Source organism: Crinia signifera, chromosome 5 (assembly GCF_055691185.1).
Source record: "Crinia signifera chromosome 5, ASM5569118v1, whole genome shotgun sequence".
Lineage (NCBI taxonomy): Eukaryota > Metazoa > Chordata > Amphibia > Anura > Myobatrachidae > Crinia > Crinia signifera.
The window spans coordinates 30795242-30807246 of NC_139221.1; the positions used below are offsets into that span (position 1 = coordinate 30795242).

The following is a 12005-nucleotide window of genomic DNA, read 5'->3' on the forward strand; positions in this document are numbered from 1 at the left end:
TGTTTACTTTCCAGTAGCCGCTCTGAGGGAAAAGCATGGTAGCATAAAAATAACCCCACCGCCCGGTACCGACTCGCTTCACAGGGGTTCTGCTCATCTTCTGTTTGTGGGTATTTTATCACTCTCCACGTTTTCACCATAATGTCTCTTCACTTTATCAGTTCAAGTCCACCAGAGGTGCGGCATGCCGGCTGAAGTCAGACATTTTCCTGTGGCAATCACTTACAAAGCATGATTATTACCTTAAAAATTATTACCTTTTTTTAACCGTATGAGTGACAACGTCGCTATGAGAGGTGTGCAAAATATCTGCTAAAAATGCCAGCGCCGCTCACAGCAACTGTGTTTTTTTTTTTTTTGGGAGGGTGCAATATTTAACTAAACTTCAATTAATCGACTTCAGATAATTTCCCGGCAGTAATTAAGAGGTTCCTATTCCTCGACTACGTGGCAGTATTAGCAGATAGTTTTCACATCTCACAGCAACGTTGGCACTGAAAGGGTTAAAAAACATCCATAGTCGGCCAGCATCCCACACCTCTAGTGAACTCTGACCCTATTACATCCTGCCGCAAGACTTAGTACATAGTACTTGCCCTATGTGTCATTACAATATGGTACATATATATGGAATATACTGTATTTTCCTTAATGCCCTGGGAGTTAGTTTTATCGGTAATTAGGAGCACTTTGCCTAAAATATACTAAATAAAAAGTAAATATGGCTAAACAGTTTAGTAATGTTCTTTGCAATGACTGCAATCACCAAACAGCAGCCACCATTTTCCTGTAGCCATTATACAGTAACTCTCAGGAATTCTTAGGATATAAGGATGCTTAATAGAAAAGGGCTAAATATAGTGGGTGTTATTCCCTGACAGTAGCCTTCTCTCCCCATCTGGAACAGCTGCTCATGTTTCCTACGCTTTTAATTAACCCAAAATCATTTCGTACATTTTCCAACACAAATATTCAAAATGAGCAAAAATCTAACCCTCGCTCAGTGACCAGAACACTGGAATAGTGATCCTTCTATCATGTTACCAAATATTTTTGTCCCAGGTTCTTGTCTTAAGCTGTGTACACACGGAGCAATATGATCGCTGGCAATATATTGCTCAGTGTCCCGTTTTCATCTGCGACTAGAGATGGTCACTGATGAAAATGACACACTGCCGGGAGAAGAGGCAGGGGAAGTCGCTGGTCAGAGGAGCAAGCTCCTCCCACCAGCGATCATTAGGGGGCTGGAAACGGGAGCGCGCGGTGCACACGCCAAGTGCTGTCAATATGGTCGCTCAGTGACCATATTGCCAGCGATTTTTGCCTGTGTGTAGTTGTACACACCTTAACACATTTTAGAAACTGGAAAACTTCCATGAGAGTGTTTCTTTTTGGTTAAAGTTCAGTAAAGAACCATTTCAGGTGTTTGGCCTTACAGAGGGCTAATCAGGGCTTGCGGCTGTGGAAGGCCCTGATAGTGCTGCTGGACTGATCAGTGTGAGCAGACTGCCTGGGGAGGCTGCAGAATCTCTGTGAGAGGAACAAGCTTTCTGATGCAAGTAAGCCATCCAGTAGTGACTGGAAAACTTGGTGTTTTGTTTAGAGACAGTTAGAAATATCCTGTGTTTAGTGCCAGACAGGCAAGGTATCTTCTTTTGATGTTTATTATATTTTCTGATGAATAAAACTGGTTGCGGCCAGTTGCACCCCAAAGACTGGACTTGTATGATCTCTCAGCTGCTTCTTGCTGCCTTCTACCTCAGGAAAAGGCATCCAGTTCCCCTACAGTGTTACAATATATATATATGAGGAAAACTGGCGTGAGTCCAGTTGAAACAGACTGTCGGGTCTGTTTGATGTTGTATACGATGTTTGCCATGCTGTAAGCATCTTTCAAATACATTTTTCTTTTCTTACTACAAAAACGAGTGCTGGTCTGTCTTCTTCCCTCCTGCGAAGTTGGGTAAGTGCTAACTCTATATATATATATATATATATATATATATATATATAAAAAAAATCTTGTATTCCCAGTATTTTTAGATTAAATACATAGCTATATTAAGGATCCTTCTATCATGTTACCAAATTTTTTTATTAAAGAAAATTTAAATTATTAAGTCTTGTCTTATGTATGTAAATATTTAATATTTCTGATTGGTACCTGTGTATACCATTAAGATCAATAAACTCAATAGCGCCCGAATAATGGTGGAGTCTCTATTCCCAATCGTAGTCAAGTGTATAATAAATTAAGCCAAAGTTTAAAAAACCTGAACAAAACCCCAAAACAAACCGATATGTCAACCATATGTGTGTGTTGACAATTGTAATGTTGACCCCTTCAATCTGTTGACCTATTTTACGGTCAACATTTTGTACTTTTACATGTCAACTTGTCAAAATGTTTGACCTATTGACCTATCCACTGTATATAGATGTCCATAACGTCTCTTGGACCCACTTTAGGAAGTATTTTTTAAAAGAGAATATTTGGGTATAAATTAGACCAATCCTGAGACTTCTTACATTATCACTGGTGCTGGGCCAGATTAAGCCTTGTGGTGCCTGGTGAACGTAAGACAGAGGGCCCCTGGTGTAAGGTGGGGATGTTTTTATTAGATTGTTTTTATCTCCCAACATGACCCATTCCAGAAGTGACAGAATGCTCTCTATCTCCACTTCACTTTTAATATATTATTGGCATCACAATCTGGGTTCCCTGGGTTCAGCTCTCTCCACCCGCTTATGTTTCTTCTGGTCCAGAAGCTCGTTCGGTAGCTCATGAAACATGATACTTGTGTTGCTCTGCCTGCACTACATACTGTCCTGCTCACATTCTGACTGCCTGGTTCTGCTGCTGCATAAGAGGGACAGCTAGTCTTGTCAGTGTACTCTGGCCAGGGGGGAGGGATAACTACAGTATGCCCTGCAACCCCCCTTAATCTGGTTATGCACTGGTGTATGTGGTTCTTTGTTTATCGTGAACAGATATACACCCCCTTTCCACACTCTTATTTAACTCTGCCCATGATCCTTTGCTCTGAACTGTACAAGACAGGAAAATATTAGGGAGTGAATACAGGATGAGACATTGGCATTGACCTATTTATTGCATTCTGTTCCATGTTCTCAGTATTGGGGGTAATTACGGCAACCTCACAGCTAACTAAGGGGACCAGGAAATTCTTAGCAATAATGTCGGCAGTTACTAGATTGTGTATATTACAAGTGTGTGTCCTAGATAAACGTCCAACAGTACCTTCACCTAAACAGAAACGAACGTGGACTGGGTGGAAACTTATTTGCAATAACCCCTTCAGTGGCAATCCTAAGAATTTTCCAGGCTGTGCCTCAGTGCCCAGTCTGGTAAGCCTGGGAAATTCTCGGGATTGCCATTGTTTAGAGCCGGACAGTGCTGCTGAGTTCAATCGCTGAACTCAGGCAGCTTCGGCGCTGCCCGGCTCCCTCTGCCACGCCTCCTCCTCCCTTCTCCTCCCCTCTTCCCTCCGGCTTTTCTATTGATGTCTCCAGCGCTGGTTTATGACAAGCCAGCTGCTGGGAGCAGGGGCGTGGAGGGGCGCAGGGCCGGGAAGTGGCTGATTGACAGTTCAGCGGCGCTGCCCGGTCCCCGGGGAGGGAGTGGTGGGGTTTTTTAGGGAGCGCTCTCCATAAAAAAACTCGCCCAGTGGGGAGCGCTCCCTAAAAAAAAAAAACACCACTGAAGGGGTTAAACAATATGCACCAAACTATTATATCAGCTGAAGGAGAATCGGAAAATGATGATTCACAATTAGTTCTTGGTGCGAAACCAGGTTACAGCTTAACAAATACTCTGGCATAAGTTACGTTCAAATAAAAGAAATTTGACATACGGGCGTAGACTAGAGGGTCAACAGTAATTAGGAGGAGCCCAAAAGATTGACAAGCACCAGGAGCGCATGCTCATTCGCGCATCTGCCAACCATGAACATCGGGGATAATCTATAATTGGGAACTCATGCATTGTTAGAGTACTTTAGTAGTCATTGCATACGGCTGTGGCCGGATAGGCTGTGGCCAGAGTTTATCTGTGGGCCTAGCTTGAAGTGGGCCGTTATTAAAGTGGGAAAACTGATTCATAACTACAGCGTTATTCCAGCGTTACACCGAAGTGAAACTGAAGGACAAAACAACAACTGAGAAAACCAAAGTCTGCTTTGAGTGAGTTAAATTCATTCACACAACATACTACTCCTGGCTGCTTAATCTGGCAATTCAACCATAATATCATCATTTTACATCTGCAAACAACTTTTACTATCACTGTTAAAGCTTGTACTTGCACTGTCAGTTTTGAAAACGACCAGCTGCACCTCTAATGACCTCACCTCTCCTGCTCTTCCATTGATAGTAGGTGTCCCCCAACATTTTATTCTTGGCCCTCTTCTTCTCTTTCTCTATACGTCCTCTCTGGGTGAGCTTATGTGCTCACTCGACTTCCACTATCACATCTATGCTGATAACACTGAAATCTACCTCTCCTCTCCTGATCTCTCTACCTCTATCCTCACTCATATCTCCAACTGTCTCTCTGCTGTCTACTCTTGGATGACCCAGCCCTTTTTTAGACTTAAAATATCAAAGACTAAGCTGACCTCTTCCATACCTCCCAACTTTCTGTGCGCCGGACCCGGGACACAGCTGTGGCCTAATTTAGGGGGCGTGGCCTATACCGCGGCTCTCCCGCGAGGCCACGCCCCCATTTTGCCGCTATGGGGGCATGACCCAGAGGCTCTGTGAGCCTCTAGCCATGCCCCCAGCCCCCTGGCTGCGGGAATAGACTCTGTGCCTCCCAACAGCCCCCCCTCACCGCGGGACACTGCCGCCCGCAGGTGGGACAGGCCCTAATAAATCGGGACTGTCCCGCTGAAATAGGGACTGTTGGGAGGTATGCTCTTCCGACCCTCCTGCATAAAACCTGACCATCTCTCATCCTAACCTACTGTTTATGCCCACTTCTCCCCCTTCTGTGTCACCCCTGTCTGTCTAACCCTCCCCTTTAGAATGTAAGCTCTCACGAGCAGGGCCCTCTCTCCTCATGTGCCTTTCTTAGAATATATAAACCACTGCCACCCTGATGATTGCTTCAGTGTCCTGTCCCCTGGTGCAACTATCCATATTAACCATATACATGTCCTAAACTGTCTTGTACTGTAATTTGTTATGTGTTTTTGATTATAACTATTCTCTGTAAAGCACTGCGGAATCTGTGTGCGCTATATAAGAAACTGTTAATAAATAAATAATAATACACAATGCTGGGTTTTTGGGATTTCAATTTGCAAATACAGTAAGGATCTAATCGCAATCCGCTCACAGTTTGACTGACAGGAAGCCGGTGTTTCTGGGTGGTAACCGTCCGTGTTCGGGGAGTGTCAGGAATAACGCAGGCATGCCCAGGAGTTTTCATGGAGGTTGTGTGACATCAGCGCTGGGCACAATCAGCATCATTCCCAGAGTTGTGGAAGGGTCAGAGTTACTCACATTTGCACAGACTGGGAAAATTGTTTGATGGTGGGTGAAATGTGTATGGATTGGTAGAGAATAGTGAATAGCAATCCATTCGCAATTCTCATGAAGATTTGCAAGGGGGCGGTTTCCTTTCCGTTGGGTGGCAGCTATCCAATCACAGTCATCTGCAACTTTTGGGTAGTGATCATGCCAACAGTTTCCTGTTATATTTTGCACATTTGTGTTGTGACGTCCAATCGCACATTCATTTAAATAAAACATCAAAATATAAAAATAAAAAAAAATGGCTAGAGACAAGGTCCCAGACCGGAGGAGAGCATACGTACGTGACTAGGCACAGTCACAGCCACCCAATTATATGCTGTTCTCTCACTAGATCACATCCAATTACTTGATACTTTCTGATGTCTCCAGGCCAATCACTGTCAAATGCTGACATCCGATGTTCACGCTGGCCGAGTCTAACACCTTTTAACACTATTGGGTCAACATTTGTTAGTTTTAAAATACATAAGGGGAATGCATCTATACCCTTTACTATGTGCATCAGCTCACTCCAGTTTTGTATTTATTTTTGGTATTGGGATGATTGCTGAATCAGGACACTGGCGGCCTCAGGCACAAATCACAATAGATAATGCTACTGTGAGGACTAAGGGTTTGAGATTTTCCTGAGAATTTAGCACTGGCAATAAAGATGTGCCTGGGATTAGGGGTGCCAGGGCAATGATGTTTACATCGTGGCTATCAAATCCACAGTGAGAGCAGAAGAACAAAGAAGGTACCTTCGCAGGGGTGGAACTCCCAGAGACAATGGACGCACCTGTCTCTGGGCTCCTAGCCCTGAATGGGCACCTGCATGCACAGCACTGTTAATTGGCCCTGTAAGCTCCTGCAATAGGGGACCTCTTAGCCTACACAATATTAAAGGGCACCATATGCCAACTTGCAACTGGCATGAACTTACGCCCCGTACCTACATACAGAGAAATTGAACACACCAAAATGCAGCTATGTGTACACCCTATTTCCAGAAAAACACACGGTACTCCCAAACCCTGACTGTCAATCAGGCAGAGGCGTTTGCTGTATAAATAACTGGTAATAAATAAATATACAAATGTTGATCTGGTACTGGGTAGGAGCAAATGTAAATGTAATTTGTAATTCAGTCATTTGCTTCCAAAATCTGTAAAACCGACAAATGCCCTTATTCTGGTTCACTCGCAAAGGCAAATTTCTTCGCAAATGGACAAAACCATGCTGCACTGCAGGGGGGGCAGATGTAACTTGATTTGGGTGAGTTATGTTGTTTCTGTGCAGGGAAAATACTGACTGCTTTATTTTTACACTGCAATATAGATCTCACTTTGATGTAAACGCCCCCCCCAATCTAATAGAGGGCACACACGGTGAGATACGCACTATTTTTCTATTCAAATTTCCTTTAGAAGAAAAATCGAATAGACAATCAAACGGTTTTTCTATATTCGGTACTTGTTTCCTAGTTGGAAAAAATCGGGTCGATCGCATCGCAACCCAATGTTAAATGCCCCCCAGACCCCCTTTTTAATTGTATACCCACCCTAATGGTAAATTATATGTCAAATGCCCCCCCATTGTTAACAACACCCCACGATGAACAGGAACCCGAAGCGTGGCGAGCGCAGCGAGCCTGCGTGGGGCGGCGGTACGCGTCCTCCGACCTTTTCATACCGCCACTATCCACGTCGGCGTGGAGTTGATTTTATATAGCGTGGCGAGTGCAGCGAGCCACCGAGCCCGAAGTGTGGCGAGCGGACGCGCATTACTTCACAGGTATTACATAATGCGATGGGACCCGATGGGCGCCGTGCTAGGAAACAAGTACCCTACATTCGATGTAGATTCGATCCCAATGCACGCTCCCGTGTAGTCTAAATCGAATTGAAAAATAGTCTTGGCAGCCAAGACTATATAGTGGAAATGTAATGTAGATAGTGCAAATCTAATGTATTCACTGCAGCAATCAATTCGATGTCCATCTCCTGCCTGAAGCCAGTGTTGATGCAAATCGAATGCACATGGGAATAGAAAAGGAGTAGAAAAAACTTCAGAGCAGGTGGAATAGTCCATATCTAATAGAAATCGACTCGAAAATGGAATTGAACCGTGTGTAAGTACCTTAATTCTCTCTGCACATGTTACATCTGCCCCCCCCCCCCCTCCCCCTGCAGTGCACATGGTTTTGTCCATTTGAGAAGGAATTTGCCATTGGGAGTAAACCAGAATAAGGGCCAAAAACTGTCGTTCAGACAAAGTCATGTAGCTATCTCTGTTTGATTTAAACGATTTGACTGTTGTTTTTCCTGCCGCTAGGAATCCGGGGACTGATTTTCAGTGCTGGCCCCGGGCCCCCCTCCCCCCCATCAATTGCTCACCCGGTGAGGGTGGTGGTGGCAGCGGCGCGGCATCACCCTCCTGCTTCCCCTTGGCGTCTCCTCGGTCCCGCTTGGCATCTCCTCGGTCATGACTCGTGAGCGTATCTTGCACAGTGCAGCCTGCAGAGCACCGAGCCTGGGACACAGAGGGGAGCGCCCGGATGATGATGATCGGCACTCCCCCTCTGTGTTCTGGGCTCGGCGCTCTGCAGGCTGCCATGTGTGGTGTGTATGCCTGGCTGGCTGGGGAGCCGCCAAAAGGGAGGCAGTGTGCAGACGAAGAGGGGGTGGCGCCGTGGGCAAAATGAGCTGCCCGGGCCCTTCCAGAGGCCGGGGCCCTGGACAGCTGTACCCACTGCACCCCCCTGTTGGCGGCCCTGAGTCCAAACATCCAACTACAGTAGTTGGATGGAAATTGGTCTAGTGTATGGCCAGCATTAGACGCCTAAGAAATGATCAAATTGCATGCATCTACATTTGTTGGCTGAAGCCCTTGTATATCTCTATAAATCTACCCTCCAAGTTTCCTATAAACATTTGTCATACCTTGTTTGAGCGCAATGACACTCTCCCTCCGCAACGTGCGCAGAATTTAGTTTGGCAATATGAACAGTTATGGCCGCAGCCATCTGCAAATTTTGTTTTGTGGCAGATCCCGCAAGTGGGCGCTTCCCCTTTTTGCTCCTGCTGCTGCTGCGCCTCCTCGCCCATCTTCTTCACTTGCTCCTTGTACGATTCAAACTGCTGGTGCAATTTCCTGCGGAGGACAAGACAGAGACATACTTAGTACAGGAATCTCCTCTGCTGATCTAAAATGCTATATTTATTTTATTTATTTATTTACAGTTTCTTATATAGCGCAGCAGATTCCGTTGCGCTTTACAATAGTAGACAGTGATAAAACAAACTGGGTAACAACAGACAGACTTGGAGGTTGGAAGGCCCTGCTGCAAGCTTACAATCTATAGGGACATAGGAGGGAAACACAAGGACAGGCACCAGTAATACATAGCAGTCCCACCAAGTTACAAGTCCAGAAGGGAAGCTATATAATACATAAGTGCCTCAGAGGGTTTTGCGTGTAGAACTTAAATATGATAGGCTTGCCTGAAGAGGTGAGTTTTCAGGGAACACTTGAAAGTTTGGACTATAGCACTATCATATGTGGAACACAGGGCCTTATTCTAGTTCACTCTTAGAGGCAAATTCCTTCTTAGCTGGAGAAAACCATGTGCACTGCAGGGGGGCAGAGATATTTAGCATTGGGTGAGTTATTTTGTTTCTGTGCAGGGTAAATACGGGCTGCTTTATTTTTACACTGCAATATAGATCTCACTTTGAAGAAAAACCCCACCTAAATCTAATTCTCTCTGCACATGTTACATCTGCCCCACCTGCAGTGCACATGGTTTTGTCCAGCTAAGAAGGAATTTGCCCCTAAGAGTGAACTAGAATAAGACCCACAGTGTAGATAGCTGTTAAGCCAGTATTGTCTTGGTGTCATTGGTACCAGAAGACAATGTTTAACAGCATAGGTTTTCAAACTCGGTCCTCAAGACCCCAAACAGCTCATGTTTCCAGGTCACCGAGCAGGTGTACAGGTGCACTGATTACTCACTGACACATTTTATAAGATCCACAGGTGGAGCTAATTATTTCACTTGTGATACTGTGAGGAAACCTTCGAAAACATTAACTGTTTGGCGTCCTGAGGACTGAGTTTTAGAACCTATGATTAGAGCATAGGTTCTCAAACTTGGTCTTAAGGACCCCAAACAGTTCTTGATTTTTCAGTGAGTAATGCATACTTACACCCTCCCGGAAGTTGAGGGAGACTCACAATTCTTCAGGTACAATAGTCAACTAAACAGGCGGTCAAGGACAGGAAGATATGGCCGTTGTGGAGGGGGCGTGGCGAAACGGAACAAATTGCATCATTTAGCCACGCCTCTCTCTGCGGACCCACAAATCACAGATATTTCCTTGTGTTGGGGTGAGGCCTAATTATTTTACAGTCTGATTGTGCCCGACCATCAAATGATTTTGGGCACCCACACAAGGCTGCGAATGAATGCATATACAAATCATCAATTTTGCAGCGCTGTGGGGAAAATATGCGAATAGCGGGGGGAGGGGGGCAGGCGAGAGGCGGGCGGTGATACAACGCTCACAAAGCAGCGAAATAACGCTGCTTTGCGAGGCAACCAGAATGAGGGCCCAAATGTGCTTTGTGAGCAACCCTGAATCATCTGCTAAGTGTCTCCCAAGATTCGGTTCTTGGTCCTCTTCTTCTCTCTCTCTCTATATGTCCTCATTCGCTCACTGGACTTCCAATATCACATCTATTCTGGTAATACTCATATCTACCTCTCCGTTCCTGACGTCTCTCCCGCGTATTCCCAACGGTCTCTTTGCTATCTATTCTTGGATGACCCAGAGCTTTCTTCGACATAAAATGTTTAAGACTGCGCTGATCATCTTCCCACCCTCCCGCATAAAACCTGACCATCTATCATCCTAACCTACTGTTTATGCTCACTGCTACCCCTTCTGTGTCACTCCGGTCTGTCGGACCCTCCCCTATAGAATGTAAGCTCTCACAAGCCCCTGACCCTGATAATTGCTTCAGTGTCCTGTCCCCTAATGCAAATATCCCTATTTACCATGTACTTGTCCTTAATTGTCTTTTACTGTAACTCGTTTTTTTTTTTTTTGCGTACTTATGTATTGTTAGGCGCTGCAGAAGCCTTGTGGCGCCATATAAATAAACAGTAATAATAAATTTAAAAAAATAAAGTATATAACTAGCTGTAATCAGAAAATGACATTAACAAAGAAGGGCTAACACAAGAAAGGACAAGTGATGACTCCATACCTACAGTACATTTTTAGACGGCTAGCATATGTGCTTGTTATGTAGTTACCCGCAGCTCATTAAGCCTGGAGAATGTCTCATCAGTGCGACATTCTTCTCCATCGCTGACTTTAAACCTCCTCCTTCTTTCCCTTCCTGACTCAATGCCCAAAGACTGCGCGCTAAATAATCTATCACTTTTCTCCCCAGGAAAAAGGTCACAATTAATATGTGGCTTCCTACAAGGTGTTTGATGTATAATTGACATCTATGGGCTGCTTAAAATCCCTTTCTTGCAAGGTAATATAAACCAAAATGAAACTTCTAAAGCAGATGGGATTTTATTGTAGGAATTGCTCCTCTATGGTCCCTGCAAAGCTGCAATATGTAGTCCTAACATTTTACCCCCGTTCCCTCTACTCTCAAGAGCCACAGTGGCTGCACCATGCGGTAGTTCTTTCCAGAGCTGAATGATTCACCGCACCCAATGGTCCCAGGGGTACTCATGGGAGGAACAATCGAAAGCCAAAATTACATTGTTAATCCGCACCCAGTGCTCCGGGAAAGGGAAGAAGGATGTGTAAAGTGTGTGTTGGGTGACTGTGTGTAAGGTGTGTGTTGGGTGACTGTGTGTAAGGTGTGTGTTGGGTGACTGTGTGTAAGGTGTGTGTTGGGTGACTGTGTGTAAGGTGTGTGTTGGGTGACTGTGTGTAAGGTGTAAGGGTGACTGTGTGTAAGGTGCGTGTTGGGTGACTGTGTGTGAGGAGTGTGTTGGGTGACTGTGTGTGAGGAGTGTGTTGGATGACTGTGTGTGAGGTGTGTGTTGGATGACTGTGTGTAAGGGGTGTATTGGATGACTGTGTGTAAGGGGTGTATTGGATGACTGTGTGTAAGGGGTGTGTTGGGTGACTGTGTGTAATGTGTGTGTTGGGTGACTGTGTGTAAGGTGCGTGTTGGGTGACTGTGTGTAAGGTGTGTGTTGGGTGACTGTGTGTAAGGTGTGTGTTGGGTGACTGTGTGTAAGGGGCGTGTTGGGTGACTGTGTGTAAGGTGTGTATTGGGTGACTGTGTGTAAGGTGTGTATTGGGTGACTGTGTGTAAGGGGTGTATTGGGTGACTGTGTGTAAGGTGTGTATTGGTTGACTGTGTGTAATGTGTGTGTTGGGTGACTGTGTGAGGTGTGTATTGGGTGACTGTGTGTGAGGTGTGTATTGGGT

General features: G+C 45.1%; 1 protein-coding gene across 45 annotated transcripts in view; it reads right to left on the reverse strand.

Moving 5' to 3' along the window:
• The window catches only part of RIMS2 (regulating synaptic membrane exocytosis 2), a 558076-nt gene that overhangs the window by 451535 nt on the left and 94536 nt on the right, over window positions 1-12005 (reverse strand). For all 45 annotated transcript variants that reach the window (XM_083186888.1, XM_083186889.1, XM_083186886.1 and 42 more), the window contains one exon: window positions 8481-8691. In XM_083186888.1, coding sequence (XP_083043014.1) covers window positions 8481-8691 — 211 coding nt within the window. The remainder of the gene's footprint in view (window positions 1-8480; window positions 8692-12005) is intronic.